Below are 19,451 nucleotides of genomic sequence, written 5' to 3' on the forward strand. Positions count from 1 at the left end.
GAACCAAAATCAGGTCTGAGCCACATTTCCTCCTTGAACTGGAGCCGTTATTGCGCCCTGACCATTATTTTCAATTTTCTTTCAAGCTCAATCCAGACCTGAACAGAAGAATCCCCCAGCAGGCTCTCCCTTTCTGCTCCAGAGAGCCACTTCAAGGAGAAGCCGATACCCCACAGGGTGCTTCTCCGAGGAGGAGCCGCTGCCACCGCGGCAGCCTGGGGCTCAGCGCCACACTGCAGCCTCTCCCAACGCCAGCCGCCTTCTTCCTAGGGCACTGCCCCACGGGCAGCTCTGCCCAGCCAGGGGACGCCTCAGTCCAAGCTCTCCCCCATCGATTCCCACCAGGAATACCTGTCGGTGGAGATGCAGGCGTGTACCTGGGATGCTCTGCATACATATGCTTGTGTGCATCTTCCCAACGGGTAGAGGCAGGGACGTACGTGAGGAACGGGCAGAGCTCTCCACAGCTCCAGCCCCTCTCCTCTGCTGGCCCCGTGAAGGTGCTGCCTGGCTCCCATGCAGCTGTGCAGGGCTTCCTTCCAGCTCCTTAACCACACGCACCATGACCAGAGGAGTGGGAGCTGCACCCTGGCAATCAGAGGCGCCTTCCAAAAGAGTGGCAGATGTTTGGGAAAAGACAGTGCTTGGGAAAAGACCCGCAAAAGCACCATTCACACAGACTCACAGACTGACCAGGGTTGGAAGGGACCTCTGGAGATCATCCAGTCCAAGCCCCTGCCAGAGCAGGGTCACCCAGAGCAGGTGGCACAGGAACGCGTCCAGGCGGGGTTGGAACGTCTCCAGAGACGGAGACTCCACCACCTCTCTGGGCAGCCTGTGCCAGGGCTCTGCCACCCTCAAAGGAAAGAAGTTCCTCCTCACGTTGAGATGGAACTTTCTATGGTCAAGTTTGTGCCCGTTACCCCTTGTCCTGTCCCTGGGCACCACTGAGAAGAGCCTGGCCCCATCCTCCTGACACCCACCCTTTCAGTATTTATATGCATGGATAAGATCCCCCCTCAGCTGTCTTTTTTCCAGACTAAAAAGACCCAAATCCCTCACTCTAGTCCTGCTGCTGACAGCCTCCTGGGCAGTGTCTGGTTCCCTGTGCCAGTAAATGCAGCAGGAGGGGCCGTGCCCCCTAGTCCCTGGGCAGAGCACGGCGCAGGGTTCAGCTTGGGGACGAGACCTCAGCTGCGACAGCCACCAGCACATAGTAACAACCAGCACGAGCCAAAGCTCAACTCAAAGTGAGGGAAAGGACAAGCCCAGAAGTTGCCTGTCACTAGATTTCCCTGTCAAGGTGACAAATCATTACGTGACCATTTTTACACTGGGAGTAGGATTCAAACCTTTTTGTCCCCCTAAAAGGAATCTCATCCCCATCTCTTGCCTCTCCAGCTCCCCGGGACGGAGGGATGCAGGAGCCTGGGCACCCAAACCCCCACCTTGAGATAACAGAGTATCTGTGGGACAAAAGTAGTCCCACCTTTCCTCTCTTTTCTGGGCACCTCCGAAAAACGCAGGGCTGAGGGAAGCTCTGGCGGGATTTCGGCACCATGGCTTTCTGAGAAAAGGTTTCATAAAGGAGAATTGCCAGACCGTCCACATGCGGAATATAACCCGCAGAGGAGAGGAGAGCAGCAGGGGGAGCTCCAGCCTGCCTGTGGACAGGAGCAGGGGAAAACCAGAGAAAAACAACCTCCCCCAAATCCCCGCTCGGCACTAGCTGCCATGTCAGTGAGTAAATATGTGACTAAGCCCAATTAAATGTTTAGTCTGAGGCCAGAAGATGATAGCGGTAGAGACGGCGTGGACCGCGTTTTCTCTGTGTTATCGGAGCGATCCTGACTGTCCCGCGGTGCCGAGCTCTTCCCAGGCCCCGAAAGGCGGCTCCCGATTCATAGAAAGCTCCTTCTTCTAAAAATGTCCCTGCTGCAGTAATTCCAATGTGGTTATTGTCTCCAACATTTCAGCTGGGTTTTTGAGTTTTGGGGCCGAGTCCCGCCGCCTGGCCCCTTTAACAGGCTGCGCAGGCTGTTGTGTTGGTTGTTTTTTTGGGTTTTTTTTTCGTATTTAAAAAAAAAAAAAAGGGAAACAGTGTTTGTAAAAGTTAGTGCTAAAGGGGCAGGGGATCATAGGTCCCCAGGGTTGAGTAAACGAGTCTGCAGAAAGAATCAGTTCTTCTAACTAGCACACATTAAGCAGACATAAAGAATTTACCAATGAAAATTGTGGACTAAGTATGTATTTAATAACTCCCTGATGTTGCTGCAGAGACTCCTTCTTTGAAGAGCTCAGTGGGGTTTTGAACGGAGGATAACTCCTACCCCCATGCAAAAACTTTTTGAAAAGGGAAAAGTTTTACGTTTATTTTTAAGCTAAGCAGCACACCCCATTTTTCCAGTTTTAAAAGAACTCCTAAAAGCTTTAGCTAGGCAAATGCAGAGCAAAAGAAACTAAATAAAGCAAGTCTAGACTTAAAATTCGATCAGAAACATATGGGAGCTCTTCAAGCAGTTGCCTTTTGAGAAGTGCTATCGCTCCCCACACAGAGTCTACAAAATATGCTTTCAGTAACGCATGGCTGTAATTACCATGGGAGGCCCCACTCACAGAAGATGGCTTCTCTGCTCCCAGTGCAGCAAATGTACTTCTAAATAAAAGGCTTTCATTTCCACTTACATTTTACATTCTTGTTTGCTTGTGACCACCAGAGAACACTTGTGGAAGGCACATAACCATATTTTATGATACATCCTATAGATCTGAAATTGTAAACAAAAGTCTATTATTCTCTCCCTTTTCCATGAGCTTGGTTTCCCTGTAAAGCAGCCGTCTCGGAGTACACTGATACGTGACATCGTCTTTGCAGAATCTAACAAGAAAATATTTTTTAAAAAATCTCTGAGCAGCTTTAAGTCTGACTGCAGGCAAATTTTATTTTAAGTGGCAATACAAATCTGGATGCAAGGCACACAAAAAGGGGATAAACGAGTGACTTCAGGTGAGGAGTAAATATAGATTCTCATTCGGGTGACAATTTAGAGAGACTAGGTAACTTGTTCTTGGGATAGTTATAAATACCTTGACTAATTTTATTTTTATAGTTTTCTCCGTCTCAATAAGATCCTGAGAATCCCCCACAGCTTAGCCTCTACTTTTCTGGGCTCTTCTATCGACCCGTCTAACTTTTATATGGTACCACTCAACCTCTGTCAGCTTCTGAATTTGACAGAAAACCCAAACCAGAAGTGAAACCTCTCTAGCCATCATGGTTGAAGGACAGAGGTAAGACCTGGTTTGTAAGCCCGATTAGTTAGATTACAGCCTACGCATACTTAAAGCTCTTTCTGGCCTACAACAGATGCAGTACAGCTCTATGGGGTGTCCCAAACATCAACTCAAGAGAAAGGATCTTGAGTGGAAGTAGAAAAGCAAGAGGAGGAAAGGCACTTGCTACTAGTGACACAGGTCATAAGAACGTAGGAAAAGCAGAAAAAGTATGATGACATTAAGAGCAGTAAAGCAGGAATCATGGACAAGGATCAGGAGGAGATGACGATTATGGGATAAATGAGAAACAGCACTCAGTGGTGATCAAGGGAGAAAGGAGTTGGGGAATATCTGTCTGATATTACTAACGTAATGGTCCAAGAGAGTGAAAATTTCTCAGATTTGTTCTTTTACCTGAAAGAAACAAAAAAGCAAGAGTGGATGGGAAGAATGTGTCCTTCCACTAGCCTCCATCATACTGCGGCAATATGAATCTCCATTAATTCGAATGCTAACACTCTTCCAAAGCACTAGGGTTAATGAGGTTCCACTGTGTGTGATTTAACTTAATACAGATACTCCTTTCAGAGGCAGAGGTCCAAAATATGATGCTCCACTAGATTAATTTATTACTTGTAACTCAAGCTACATTTTCTATATGACCATCATAAATTCACATCTATCACACGCACATACAAATACATTTGTATGTTTATGTGGGTGTTGCATTTTCGAATTAGTCATTTCAGGGAATTACTGTGTCATATGGAAAACTCACCTTGAATAAACAAAAAAATTAATTCAATGGAGTGACCAAGAAAGACAATTATTCTTAACAAACTGTGTGCTCTTCAGCAGCAAACATGTCAAGTAAGCAAGTGTGCAACACAGTAGTGAAGGACTGTCCCAGCCTTTCAGCAACCCTAGGTCAGGATGGTCAAGAGGATCAAAACTGCCCATGGAAGAAGAGAGAGTTCGGAGTTGAGTGATACATTCAGAATGCTGCTCTACCTTCCTCTGTCCACAGAAGATGACAATAGAAGGGCCTCAAAATCAGCAGGAGGAACACGTAGTCTTTGCATAATAGCTCAGGTCTTGTGTACTGGTCTGTGTTTAGCTGTACTGTTCAGCATCAATGCCAATCACGTATCCTGTCTTTGAACACCACGCATCTACTTCTGCCCACTCTGTTCTTCCTTCCTACTCACCTTTGATTTTAACTCTGCTTTTTTGTCTTTCTTCTCCTTACTTACCTTGGTGCAAGAAAGGGAGCAAACATCCTGGTTGCCAGCTTCAGCTGGAATTGCACCTCTTCTTGTCCATGATGACAACTAACGTGACTATCAGTGTCACTGTTGTTAATGTAGCCATTGAGTGCCCCCATTCACTAACGATCCAGTACAGCTTGCAGGGGACAGGAGAGTTTCAAGGAGAGCCTTTCAAGATGCCTGCAGGTTCAGGAAGTTTAAATCATCACTGCTTTCTCTCTATTTCTCTGCTCTCTCTCGTACATTTTCTCTTCTAACTTAAGGAAGGCTAGAAATGCACTGCTGTTGTGCCCACTTTTTCAGACAAGGCAAGAAACTCCCTGCTTACAGCCTGTTATTAAACTATTCTGTTATGAGATTTAATAATTACTGAGGACAAAACACATCTTCAGGTTCTTGTATTTCTGGCAAACAACATTTGCTATTGTTTGACTCTCCTTTTTCAAGCTGAGAGACGCTAAAAATAAAAACCACTTCCTTCTACTAACACTATCTTGAGGGAGAAAAGGCTAAGGATGAGGGGAAAAAAAAAAAGCTTTTGCTGAAAATACCTAACAGAATAAATTACTTCTTCATTCAGTTCATCATCTGACACTCCCAAAGCAGGCTTTAATTGTGTTTCATAGAATCATAGAATGTGTTGGGTTGGAAGGGACCTTTAAAGGTCATCTAGTCCAACCCCGCTGCAGTAAGCAGTTTGAGGATTGCACTCAACATCATCTTTATCCCACAATCACTTCTTTCAAATCTTTCCAGGTTCCTTCTTTTGCTGTCTTCCTCACTGTTGCATCATTTTTATTTACCCTTCCCCATCACACAGGACTGGACTACGCTATGAGTAATGAAGAGCTGTTTCCCAGACTGATGCACTTTGCTGAACTTTGAAAGTAACTTGCAACATTCCCAATAAAACGGATCTCTCCTCGTTCATCTCATTAAAAACAACTTTTGTTGAATACGGCAGGAGCAAGTAGCTCAGGAACAATAGTAAAGACAATCAAAACTACCTGAGATAAAATAAATAAGACCAAACCTCAACCCCACGTAAAACAAGTGACACTTCAAATACGTTTGTTCAACTGTCATAGTGTATCGCCCGTCAGAAAATTCCTGGACCGCTAAGATGGGAAGTGGAGATCCTGCCCCTGGCTGATGAAGGGAGATGCTGATGGGAGTTAAAAGTCAGTGGCAGCAGACGTAGTACCTGGGTTGCAACGTCTGACATCCCATGAACTTCGTTTTACTTGGTCTTCAGGACAGTCATCTGGAGGAGAGGTACATGAAGGAAGGCAGTGAACAAAATCCTGTCGCGAGTCTAGAAGAAAGCCATCCTTTTAGGGGCAGCCATCAGTGAAGCTCCTGGAGCAGAAGTGGAGACCCTCCTGTATCTCTCGTGGCATTACAGTTCAGGCAGCTGAAGAATCAATTGTGTGCAAACGCCACTACAAATTTCTCCTAAGATCGGTATTGCAGAATTAGAACGAAACCACAAGGGTTGTTGTATCATGATATTTTACATGTTTTTAAAACCTGTCGTGACCTGCTTTCTGGTCAATGCCTCCAATATTTATCCTCATTCAGAATGTTACTTCTTTCATGACCCCAGGTAAGACGACCAGCATTCCTCGACTGGTTTTGCACGTGGCAGCATGGCTAGCCTAAGTCGCGTAGCTAGTGTTTCTAATGGATGTCACAGCCACGGACACCAGGCTGCTGTTAAGAAAGATTGCCAAATATTGCATTGTATGGTTTGAAAACGGTCTGAAAAACTTTAAAAGAAGATAGAGATGCAAGGAGCAGGAGACAGACTTCCCAAGGTGCGAGGGATGGGATACGTTGGAAAGAAACCAAGACAAGATGGTGAGAAGGAAAGGAGGGAATACGTGGGGAAGGGAGACAAATGTACTGGGCAGGAAACCAAGTGAAGGGAAAAGGTGAAAGAGGAAGCAAACAAGATAGTCAAGAAAGGGACAGCAAGGGAAGAGGGAAGGGCAGAAAAAAAGGGAAACCAAAAGAGTGATAAAGGAGCCAGTGGAGGAGGGAAAAAGCAGAGCTCCTTTCTAAAAGATAAGGGCAAATGAACGGACTGCCCTGCCTGAAGCAGCCAGCAGCAAAAGGAACGTATTACTGGGTGTCCATTTCAACAAGAAATATAAATTAGACTGGTAACAAATGACACACGGGTGTCTTCCCCCAGGGCAGAAATCTCAGAAAGAATAATTTACATTCTCATAAGTCTTGTGATTTTGGGGTCCTTGGACAGGCAGAGTTGGAAACGTACTAACTACAGAAGAGCAGTTTCCCCTCCTCTGGTGGGCTCTGGCTTTGTGTCACCCGTGTAGCTGTATATTCTTTTGATCACAGACATGAAATGCAAAATTAAAGTAGTTATTCTTTGTATTTCTTTTCCCCCTGAAATTCAGCAGCATTTTGAAATCCCTCCATAAAACACTCTTGTCTCTTTGCTCGCCTTAAACACTCCTAATTGCTGATTATACAATTATACTTTTTGAATATAACCTTCGCTGACGATTCATTCAAAGAGGACAAATGGATGCTACTGCTGGCCGGAGCTGTGCACTTCTCTTTGGGTTTTCAGATTGAGACCATCCAACTCACTTAGTTGTCCTGCCAGAAGAATTTGATGCAATGGCTATTTGATTATTATTTATATTCCATTAAAAAAATACAGTAGTAAGCTTTTAAGGCTGCTAGGTCAAGCTTTCGGAAGAGCGGAGATTCACAGGCTAAGGCAGGATAACCCTTCTGACCTTACATGCCTGTGCACTACGACAGCTTTTAATCAAAGGACCACGTGCAATTTTTTGCAAGGAATTCCTTTATCATTCAATAATGACATCGAATGTTATTGGGTTAGACGTTACATTAAATCTTTCCCAAGAACTCTAATCCATACAAATCCACCACAAAAAGCTTACTTAATGGTTGATAATTGGCAATCAAAGAGCTGAGGGCAGAGCCTGTGGACCAGGACATGCCAGGCAGTGGTGCTTTCTGCAGCGCTTCTGACTTTGTCTGGACATTTCTAACTGTAATTACTGTCAAGTGTAAGTTTGTGCCGGGTTGGCAGAAATATGTAATGATGGCTTACAATGTAGATGGAAGATGTAATGTAGTTACAAACACGACACGTCACGTAATTAGCCTCGGTGGCATAATAAAACGTAGCTGCATAGCAGCCATCACCCCTTCCATGCTGGCTGGCTGTGGGCTGAAGTAAATTGAAGGGAGAGTATGGGACTCTTCGCGAGCTCGCTCGTGATTCTCTCCTCGCTACTTGCCTCGCGTGTAAAGACCACCCTCAGCCCCCAGGGACCGGGCACCAGCGAGCCTAAGGGTGACACACACGTGCTTGAGAGCATTTATGTTCCTGCCTGCTTGAGTGGATGGTCCAGCCCTTCAAGACCCCCGCTTAACCAGGTCCCAGGGTTCCACATCACACAGGAATGTATGTTTTAATGGCAAAGCGAGTAACAACCTCCAGTGCTTCGTTGGGAAAGCCTTCAGGAATGCACAGTAGCATGGCAGAGCAGGACACAGAGAGAAGAGGGGAGCACCCTCCCACCCCCGCTGACACCATGGGCTCTGCCACCAGGAGAAAAAACATTTTCAATTCAATTATTTTCCTCGTGGCAAAGCTGAGACTCCCATTCAGGACATTTAAAAGCCATAAATCAAAGCATCCACAGTAGAACGAAAATTGGTCAAGATCAGGCTTTCCAAAGAGGCAGGCAAACACACATCATGGTAAGCTAAAGTGGCTCTAGCGCCTGCTTAAAGCCATCTTCCCAAAGCAAGCACACAGCTGCATTTTCTTTCAAAATACTACTGCAGCCTTTTAAGAGAGAGGGGGAATAATCTAAATTCTGGCAGTGGGGAATATTTCACAAATCATATATGCTTTGGCATCAAGCCCTTAAAGCCAGGGGCCTTTACTCACAGGCTTTGCTGGGAGAGATCCACCCACCTCAAGTGGGATTAATTAAGAGAGGCATGTATCATGCAAATAGTTTCTGTTTCCTTACAGAAATATTCAGAGCACATAACCCAAACCAGCTTTAGAACCAGAGCAAAGCAAGGAAGAAAATTATTTCCTGCTCCCCTAACCCTTTTCCTTTCCCTGTACAGTAAGTGAGGAACAGGGAGAGAATGCTGAGAGCTCACCATTTCTGTACAATTCCTTTGACTGAATGCTAATAAAATTGAGGAAAAAAAGTAGTTCTTTTAAAGGCAGGGGCTATATTTCACTATAAGGTTCCCAATTCTCCAAACCAAACGTGTGCTCAGCCACTCGTTGGAAAAGGACAGGCCAAATCTCAGCCCTGAAAATTATGGTGTTTTTTATCTTAAGGCAGGACAGGAGAACATAGAAAGTTTCTATTTCTTCAGCATGTCAGGATTTTCAGCTCCATGTGACAGTGACGGGGGCTGCAACAAAAAGCTCCTTTGGAAAGCCAGATGAACTTTAAAAATACAACTTTCTTCTCAGGAAGCTCAATTATTTCCCTAGATAGGAAAGATCCTGACGCTTCAAGGAATCACTGCAGAAAATGGTGGTAGAACAGTCGGAGCACAGAGCACCAGTTCAAAAATAAGTCACAGGGAAAGCTCAAGTTTCCACAAGAACTCTTCCTCAAAACTATTTTTTTTTCCCCTTTTAATATCTCAGACCCATTTTCTGAGTCAATTTCCTATGATCCTGCGAAGGCTGTTATTAAAACCAGACCAAGCGTAGCAGAAATTCCAGAGCTCAAAAGAAACATTTAATAGGCGCAGGAGCCGGCCACACTGTCCCCCTCAGGTGATTTCCCCTGCAGCCCCCTTCCCTGGGATTTCCTCTCCCGGAGTTTAGTCAGCAGGAGAAAAACCTGAAGTTTCAGCAAAACGGTAAACCCTTCCTTCATTCTTAAGCAGCTGAGATTTTTATTCTTGTTTTATGTCTGAGGCTTTCATAGCTCTAAAAAAGACATCTAGGATCCAGTCCAGAAGATGTGTATTGCAGATATTTTTTTTTTCCACAAAAATGTCAGGCAGTCGTACAGTCAATTATATATCCAGCTACAGCATTTTAAAAACACTGACCTCCTTTATCAACCACTGCTTCTCATGCCACCAGTAGCAGTCACGAATTGAGTCATTCACAGGTTGCTTACCCAAGTGTCTCTTTTGTGCGCTAGAAAATTCCTTTCTGGTCTCCATCCCACCTATCGCTTTAGCATCAAAAAGATTATCATCGGAACATGCTCTTGGCAAGCCACCTCAGGAAAGCAGAGTTCATGCAAAATCACAGCCAGGCAGGACGAAGGAGACATGCTCGTTTGCAAGGCAAGGTGAGAGACGCCGGGGAGCTATGGTTCTCTCCAGTAGTACAACTGACAAACGCTGGACCTCATTTCTCTATCTAGTACGTGATTTATCCTCCCACGGCACGCGGGAAACACCAGAGCCGGTACCCTTCAGCTCAGTCCCAGGCTCTCCCAGCGAGGGGGTGTCGCTTAGACTTCTCCCTTTCCGGAGTGAAGTTTAGTACCCAGAAAGGCAATTCTAGCGTTCTCCCCACTGGTGTGAACTATGGGATATCCACTAAGATCAAAGACAGCATTTAATGGTCGGGCACTGATGCAACAGCACCCTTTTCCTAGGCAATATATAAAAATACTTAATTCCTTTGATATACCTCATTTGTTTATTCTTCATATTATAAAGGATAATTATATTAGAAATAATGATCCTCAAGTTTAACTTACTGACAACTACAAGAGATCTCACCTATTTAAAAGAAAGTTTTTCTCCAAAAGTTCTCTTCTCAATTACCATTTCTAAAACTTAAAATGTGCGTGTTTTCTTTTTGTTTCTATTTAACTGGCATTTTTTTTGCAAACTGTGACTAATTTTAATGTAACAGTTAATTTTTTAGAAATGGAGAAACCCCCTTGTTCCAACATTGCCTAATCTGCCCATGCCTCTCATAATTTAGGAAGTTACCAAAGCCTTCAGAATCAGAGGCTTTCATATATACGTTTATATAGAATTTGAGTGGTTACGTGTATTATGTCATTGTGAAAATAAATATTAAGGACATTTTATTAATATAACTTGTATTAAAAAAGCAGTTAATGCCACGCAAAATTATAAAATATGCAAAGCTGCTTTAAAAAGTACTGATAAATGCAAAGCCCTAGGAGGAACGGAAACGATCTGGTGATGAAAATACTGTTCCTTAACTAATGGTTTTATACCATATGATCTACACTGTTAGACAAGTACGGACTGTTTTCAACTGGCTGTAAATTACTCGCCTTGTGGAATAAGAATCAGACTCCTATCAGTTTGTTCCACTGGTTCTACGTGGATCGTTCTTGTTCTCCCCCAGAAAAGCCATTATTTCCTCTGGCGAGGACTCAGAATGGCAGAAGTGAGTTGTTGTACCCCTGTTGCTCCTTCTGGTGGGGGGGGTAAATGACCTCTCTCTCTGTGCACCCCTATGTGGGTACAACACAACCAGAACAGGGGTTCTTAATGGAAGATAATCAAGTGTCTTCAAATTGACCGACTGGAACTTTTTTTCCCCAGGAAAAAAGACTTTCTACCTTTTCAAAAACTCATATTTGGCCTAAAAATTGGTTCCTCAAAACACCTTTGACTCTCTGCGGGGAATGTCCAATTTTGCTTTGTTACAAGACTTTTTCAACCATGGTGCTCGACTTTCTGACACAGTGCAGAATCTGTCTGTTATGCTAGAGGGAGAGAACCATGCCCACCACCAGGAAGATTAGACATCTTACCTTGGGACGCTGGGAGGAGCCCGGGTCGGCCGAGAGGGAACCTGAGGAGGTCCTCCAAGGGCTTCACCACCACTTGGAAACGGAGGCAGTGGTCCTGGGCGGAATGGGACCGGAGGAGCCCCCGACTGAGGGCCTGGAGATGGGATTGCAGGAGCGGGTCCTCGGCCAGATAAAGGTCTGGTTGGGGGATTGTTTAACGTAGGCCTCCTCTGAGTTGAGGGACTTGGAGGAGGTGATCTAGTGAAATATCAGTTAAGAAGTTCAGTAAGGTGGGGTTTGTGGTTTGTTTTATTATTTTTAAACAGAAATTAAAAGCTTTTTTACGCCTATGACAGTTGTTTCTTCTTGGCATTTTCCTTAGCTGTCAGGGTCAGACCATGACATATATTTAAGTCTCACACTTACCTTTCCCACAGACAGCACGATATGATTTCTGACTTATGACAGTCAGAAATAAACATACAAGCAAAGAGGTAAATGTAATGGATTTTAATATTAGAGTTCTAATAATGTTAAGGGCTACCAAGATGCTGAGGGGACTGGAACACCTCTCTTATGAAGAAAGGCTGAGGGATTTGGGTCTTTTCAGTCTGGAAAAAAGACGACTGAGGGGGGATCTTATCAATGCTTATCAATACTGAAAGGGTGGGTGTCAGGAGGATGGGGCCAGGCTCTTCTCAGTGGTGCCCAGGGACAGGACAAGGGGTAACGGGCACAAACTTGACCATAGGAAGTTCCATCTCAACGTGAGGAGGAACTTCTTTCCTGTGAGGGTGGCAGAGCCCTGGCACAGGCTGCCCAGAGAGGTGGTGGAGTCTCCGTCTCTGGAGACATTCCAAACCCGCCTGGACGCGTTCCTGTGCCACCTGCTCTGGGTGACCCTGCTCTGGCAGGGGCTTGGACTGGGTGATCTCCAGAGGTCCCTTCCAACCCCCGCCATTCTGTGATTCTGTTGAGTGGATTTTCTAGGACATGGAGCCTGAAATGCTGAATTAGTACAACAGCTTGCAAGAAGAGGCCTTGTGGACACACAAATAGGGTGACAGAAGTGGCTGCTATCTGAAGTATGAGACAAGCTATAAATCCACTGGATGGCCTCTTCTACAAGGCAAATACCTTGTCTGGTGTTTACATACGTATCCACAGAACACGTATATGTGGCAAAATGTTCTGATTTCCCTCATAAGTGTCATTAATGACCTGGAGGAGTATCTGCCCAAAAAGACAGGGAGGGAGGGAGCTGCTGCTGCTGAAATATCTGCCTGCCCTAAATTTCACTGCAATACAGATTTGAGGATCCTCACCTGCGGGCCTGCTGAAGCCAAGAGTCGTCCACAGGAGGGGGTGCAGGGGTCGAGACAGTGCTAGTGCTGATATCGCCAATGATGGCTAGGGCTTCCTTTAGCGCTTGGTACATGCGGAGCATTTCATCTCGCCTCTGCGCCTGTTCAGCCGACTCCTCCATTAGAGTGTTTTGGTCCTCAGAAGAATACAAATGAGCCAGGAGCTCTGCGTTGATAAATTCTTTTACCTATTTCATCAGACAAAAAAAAAAAATCCCCACCAAAACAAATAAATAAACCCTACCGAAAACACAATACTGAACAAATACGGTGTGAGATCCATGGAACCCAGAGACAGATGTATCTCAATTTAATCTGTTTCTCCTATTCCCTTACATCGATTCTACTGGTCAGATCTGGGACTAAAAAACGCTGAACTCAGATTAAGCTGACGGTGCAGCAGCCTCAGGTCTAGCTGTGGCCCAAGGAAAGGCTGGCACATGGAGCTGGGCAGAGCAGCTGGAAAAGGATGGACTGGACCAGACCTTTTAGCGGCTGCCTGCACGCAGATGGGCTTAACACAATTATGAAGCCACGTTCTGAGACAAGGATTCACATGTGAGGATGAGATGGTTTTGTGCAGACAATCCCCAGCGCACCGTGGCCATTTTTTGGTGGCTGTCTTTGAAACACTGGATGCAGTTGGAGCTCACGTTGGTCTGTGTCTCTAAGGTGACACCTGTGTTTACAGTTCATTTCAAACAGGTTCCCAACAGCTCCCAGGAGATGGCTGTCATTCTGCTCCAATTCTAAATGGCTAAGAAGTAAATGGCAGCTAACGGCACTACCATTAGATATACTAAATTCCCCCAGGAATAGGAATTTTCAGGCTTTATAGCATCTCCATCAATTATTTTCTTAGCAAAATTTTACCCTACTGTAGGTGGGATTTTTCACCTCCAACAACTTTGTCAGATTCTAAATGTCCCATCCACATGCATTCAAAGTGAAGGGAGAAGTCTCCAAGTAATCTAATTTACTGTATTGATTTCCTTCTACGCCTGCCCTGGTTATGGAAACCTGGGCCACATTAGGAGAGATAAAAAGCTAGAAGGTACTCTGGTTAAATAAGACTGTGGTAAATAGACCAACTGCTGACCTACTAAATCCTCGCATTTGAGACTTTCGTTGCTGTTCTGATCTATTTCGCATCTGGCTTTTTGCTCTATAAAGCTTTTTTGAGCTGGAGATACTGACAATAACACATTCCCAAGATTCTGATTACATAAACCTGAGCTCCATTTGGGCATGGGGTTTGTGCTGGTTTAGCACCATTGATTTAAGTCCTGACCGTTAGACTAAGGCAACGTTTGTGTTCAGACAAGGTCAGTAAGAGCAGTCAAACTGCACAGGCATGGGACCCTTTATGGTCACCTAGTAATGAAAAGAAGGCCAGGACAGACCTTACAGGGAAACAAAACCATATTCCGTGGGCTTGGTTATCATTTCCCATTCACGTGTGACAGGAGATGCACAAATTCTTAGCAAAGCCTGCAAAAATTTTCCATGAATCTCATGCTGTTTTTCAGTAGATGGTACTGATCAAGAGCCAGAGTACACTGCTTTCCTCACGATTGCCAAAAACTCCACATTAAAAACAGATATCATAGTTAAACAGCATCACATTCTACTCGATGAAATGAGCATTTTAATGGCATCACTTCAAAAAAAAAAGAAGAAGTTGTCCTAAAATTAGATTAAGGCCAGAGCTGATTGTAAAAGCATTGTTAAACCACAAATATCTGTTTGAAAAAAATCAGGCTGTGACAATTATCATGAGCGATCCCTGTCTGCCACTAGCAGGAGCCTCAAGTAACTCCCTGAACTCTTCTGGAAGGGGAAGACTGCTGCGCTAAGGACAGTTCTTGGATCAACCATCTTCCTTCTGCAATGGGATGCACTGTACTCAACAGAAGATGATTTTCCACAATAGCCACTTTCTCCAGCTTGGAAAAGGAAGGGAAAGTGACACTTATTCATGCCTTTGCTCCTTTCTAGAAAACAGGAAAAATCACAGGAATGGTTTAAAACATTGTCCTTCACAGACATCAGACCCACGGGCAAAGCTGAACCATAGTACACATCCAAAACGCAAATGCCACAAAACCTGCCCTGTCACTCCCAAGTGGGGTCAGATGTGCTTGACAGGCAACTTCATTCATCAGTGGGCACACTACAGTGTGCCTCAAATGCAAACACAAACCATTCTTTAACCTTAAGTTTGATAGTAACAAGTACTTTATAGAATCATAGAATGGTTCGGGTTAGAAGGGACCTTAAAGATCATCTAGTTACAACCCCTCCCACTAGACCAGGCTGCTCAAAGCCTCATCCAACCCGAACTTGAGCCCAACACAACCTTGAACACTTCCAGGGATGGGGTATCCACAACTTCTCTGGACAACCTGTTCCAGTGCCTCACCACCCTCACAGGAAAGAATTTCTTCCTGATATCCAATCTAAATCTCCCCTCTTTCAGTTTAAAACCATTACCCCTTGTCCTATTGCTCCACTCCCTGATCAAGAGTCCCTCCCCATCCTTCCTGTAGCCCCCTTCAGGGACTGGAAGGGGCTCTAAGGTCTCCCCAGAGCCTTCTCTTCTCCAGGCTGAACACCCCCAACTCTCTCAGCCTGTCCTCACAGCAGAGGGGCTCCAGCTCTCTGAGCATCTTTGTGGCCTCCTCTGGACCTGCTCCAACAGGTCCATGTCCTTCTTGTGCTGAGGACTCCAGAGCTGGACGCAGTACTCCAGGCGGGGTCTCACCAGAGTGGAGCAGAGGGGCAGAATCACCTCCCTCGCCCAGCTGGCCATGCTTCTTTTGATGCAGCCCAGCATGCGATTGGCAGTGCGGTTGGTTACTTTGGAGTTTTTCTACTCAGCAGAGATTAATATCTGCACTGCTTATGGAGTATATGCTGTCTACTCTAAGACCACCCCCCTTGTATAATCTGTGATACCCAGGCACCATGAAATACAAATTCTGAAATGTGTGTTTGGTTTGTGTTTGAATTGCTAATGGTAACTCAATGCAGTTCTGTGAGGTAAATGTATAAGGTAATCAACATCCGCCCTAAGAGAAGAATAAGGCATGCATCTGGAATACAACCATCTAGGCTTAGGCCTCAAAATATGCTTAGGGACAGCATCTAATTATTTTCTGTGCACTGAGTTTGAATCTGATACTTTTCTTCAATTATAAGTGCTCATTTTCAGGCCCACAAAGTGGAAAGGAAGTTCTAGGAGGACTCGGGAGGATACAATTGTCATGGAAACAAACTCCTTGGGATTGATTTGTTTCCAGAGTTTTGGAGGCAATATGATGGGGCAGCAGAAAGTACAGAATATGCACATTAAGGGGGAGGGAGGGTGTTTTCACTTAACTCCTGGTGGATGGGTTGGACTTCTCAAGACTCCAAGGAGCACACAACTTAACAGGACCCACTTTCTATCACAGCTTCACTGCTTTCCAGGTCTTTGCACAACCTTTTGGCATGGCTCAGCAGTCTTCACTCTAGCATTACTTTCTCTTTTTAATAGCGCTGATTTTTTAAAATTGCTATTGGAGCTATTGTTTTTTAATATGGTATTTTGCAGCCGATGCTGCGCAGAAACAAGTGCATTTGTACTTCTAGTCTCACTCTTCACAATCTTTTAAAATGTTTTGATTCTTTGCCACAAATTTAAATTAAGGTGTACCTCTTAGCTGACTAGGAAGCCCAAACACAACTATGGACTATGAGGTCAATTGAAAGGTAGATGAAGTTTTAAGTATGTTGTTTCTGTATTCCGTGGTTGGCCAGCATGGCAGACTTTATCAACGTAACTAACAGCCGATGAGATTGAACGTACAAATTCTTACAGTATTCCACTTCTGAGTAGAGCACGCGCTTCAGAGACTCTTAAACTGTTCCATATGATGAGGTGAGTGGCAGAAAATTTAATGTAAGCTTTCAAAAAACTGCTTGCCGAACTCTGCAGTTTATGAAATAAGAACTAAAAAGCTGCCCTTTCAAGAGGCACTGAAATTGTGCTAAGCCAAAGCAGGAAGTTGCTAGATGGGATCTGGAAAGAACAGCGAGAACATACTCATCCTGTAAAGTCTTGAGCATGGCTGATTTGAGGAAAAAAAGGGCAGTTTCATCATTCCCGTGCTCTTTTGTAAAAACTCACCCATGACTAGAGCGTTATTTGGAGCCTGACTCCCCTAAACCTAAAGAAGCTAATGGAACATCTCTCGTCCTCATGCAAAAATTCTGCTCATGTTACGCGTACCAGGAAATCCCACTGAAATTTCCTCTCCAACCACCTAACTCTTAAGTCCAACACAAATTCCACAGGGCTAATGAAATCCATCAGACAAAAGCTAGAGGTGGCTCTGAGTCACAAATAAATGCTACTTTTTAACCAGATTTGCCTTATAGCATATTGTTTTTGTGAAGACTGATTAGTTTGATGACCTCAGAGAAAAGGTGCTACCCATAACTAACAGGAGCTGTGCTCTCCATTATTAATTTATATGGCAGCAGTGGCACGAATATTAAGCTTAGTTTTCAACAAGCTCCATTCAGAACTCTGCCAGGAAGCAAAGGCTGAGATCCTAGTGCCGTGGAAAAACAATGATATCTCAAAGCCATTTCTTTAACCAAATAATCTTCAGATCTAAGAAAGACACACACAATAAATCAAAGAACCACATCTGCTTATCTAAACAACAGTGTCCAGGGCTGCTAGATTTATTCCTTGAAAACGGTAACCTGAAAATATAAAGAAACCCAAATAAAATAAGAACTGCTTTAAGAAACCATGCCAAAGGGCTACAGATTGAAAATCAAGGAAGCACAACTCTGCTCTGCTGCTCCCACAGACTGCCTAGACGGAGCTCCCAACTCCCTTTTCCTGTTATATCAAAAGCAACACAGAGGAAAAAAAACAACCCCCTTGATTTACCTTTAAATAATCTCTTATACTCTGATTAAGATGTAAATGAATTCAATCTTTAGCATTTTGGAGTAAGCACTCAAGGCAGTCCGCCAGCCTTTGAGAAGGCTGCAGAACTTCGTACTACTATGGAAGATTTGAACATTTCGTCTAAGAGTGTGACATTTATGGGAGCGTATTCTTCTCCTTAGGACATGCTGTTGTTGCTGCTACATTCAAGAGGCGTGTTTGAGGGTAAGAGACTTGACAGACACCTTCAAATAATTTAGAACCCTAGCTGCTACTTACATTATTGATCATAAGATGCATGATGGTTTTCGGAATCAAATCTCGGATACATTTGTTTATAATAGACATGTAGGAGTCCACAAGATTTCGAATTGTCTCCACCTGTCTCTCCAGCTGGGGATCCATGGAAAAATTGTCTGCTTGGCCAGTCTCCTCATTTTCAGTCTATATGGAAGGAAAAAAAGAAAAAAGTCTTTCAGACTGCAGTAAAGTGGAAATATATTGGGGAAAAAAACCCTGGACTTAAACTGTAGTAATCCAGCCACGTAACTCATACAAAGAACGTCTGGAGGTTAAAATATGAAGTAATGGCCCGTTTAACATTACTGTTTAGCATCATTAAATTTGGACCTTTAAAGCTGAATGCAATATGAGATGCAAGACCTTCTTCGCAAACTACATTATATATTTCCACACAAATTTGTAATTTCATATTACAGAAAGTTTTCAGACAAAGACGCATGGTGGTGAACGATCACTTACTGCAATACTTGTTATCAAATCTTTTACCACTACGATTCAGCCAGCTTGGCCATGCAAGAAAGCAGCACCGTAAGTTTTGATTTTGAATTTTACCCTCCTACGGGTAAAAGACATTCTTGTTATTTAAGGCTGACAAATTCTGCAGTTCAGCCTCAAATTTGTTAGATGTAAATAGCACCTAAATAAACAAAGGATTTATGAAGGATAACAGCAAAAGCACCATTGGTTCCAGTGCTCAAGGCTCAGCATAACATGGGATGGATTATATATTAGAGGTCTCTTTTGCATTGGACAGAAAAAAAAAAAACACTTCTTTGCATGTAAACAGCTGACCTAATTAAAGAAAATACCGGGAACTTTAACTGGAAGCTAAAAGGTATGTATTTTGCTTCAGTCTGGCCTGTATAAATATAAGAAAACCTAAAAAAAGAATAGTAGCCTTTTGGTGAAAATCAAACTGCGTTCTGAGGCTCAAATATGCCAAAAGAATGGAATTTCAACCTGGAAAGTACAAAGAACAATGTTCTTTCCCCAAACTCTGACATATAATACCTCTCCCTCTAAACGCCCACCGAAGCCATATTAGCATGAACTAGAAATTTTAAACCTTTTCTGTTGGCGCTTAGAAGCATAACATAAAGAAAGAGAAAGTACTTGAAAAAAGTGAATAACCCAGTAACGAGAACTAGTTATATACCAGCCAGACACCCTATAACCAGCAAAACTCCATTTGCAATATAGAATTTGGCTAAAAAAAATCTCCTAGCACAGGGTCTGCTTCTGCTCAGGCAGCACTGGAGGGTAGAGCACTCTGTATTTACCCCTTGTGAGCGATGGCTTGGTCAGCCCAGTCTAAATGAAATGGGGATGGTGGTGATTTATTAAGTTAAGTTCCGAAATAAGATCCAATGTACCATTTAGAAACAAAACAAAATGTAAAAGAAGTTTCAAAAGTTCAGCTTGTTTCTAATTACACACAAATTACTGGAAAAAACAACTAATCTATGAACTTTAAAAATAATTAGCGGTGCTTCCTAAAAATCTTGGG

The 19,451-nt window shown here is 43.8% G+C and overlaps 1 protein-coding gene across 9 annotated transcripts in view; it reads right to left on the minus strand.

Annotated features, from left to right (window-relative positions):
* Positions 1-19,451, minus strand: part of DNM3 (dynamin 3) — a 181,477-nt gene that overhangs the window by 6,611 nt on the left and 155,415 nt on the right. For all 9 annotated transcript variants that reach the window (XR_010072176.1, XM_063343211.1, XM_063343210.1 and 6 more), the window contains 3 exons: positions 17,921-18,085; positions 12,655-12,881; positions 11,351-11,587 (listed from right to left, as the gene is read on the minus strand). Coding sequence is in view for 8 of the 9 variants with exons in the window: in XM_063343211.1 (XP_063199281.1) it covers positions 11,351-11,587; positions 12,655-12,881; positions 17,921-18,085 (629 nt within the window). In the remaining variant the exon portion in view is untranslated. The remainder of the gene's footprint in view (positions 1-11,350; positions 11,588-12,654; positions 12,882-17,920; positions 18,086-19,451) is intronic.

This window comes from Chroicocephalus ridibundus, chromosome 8, assembly GCF_963924245.1.
Source record: "Chroicocephalus ridibundus chromosome 8, bChrRid1.1, whole genome shotgun sequence".
NCBI classification, from domain to species: domain Eukaryota; kingdom Metazoa; phylum Chordata; class Aves; order Charadriiformes; family Laridae; genus Chroicocephalus; species Chroicocephalus ridibundus.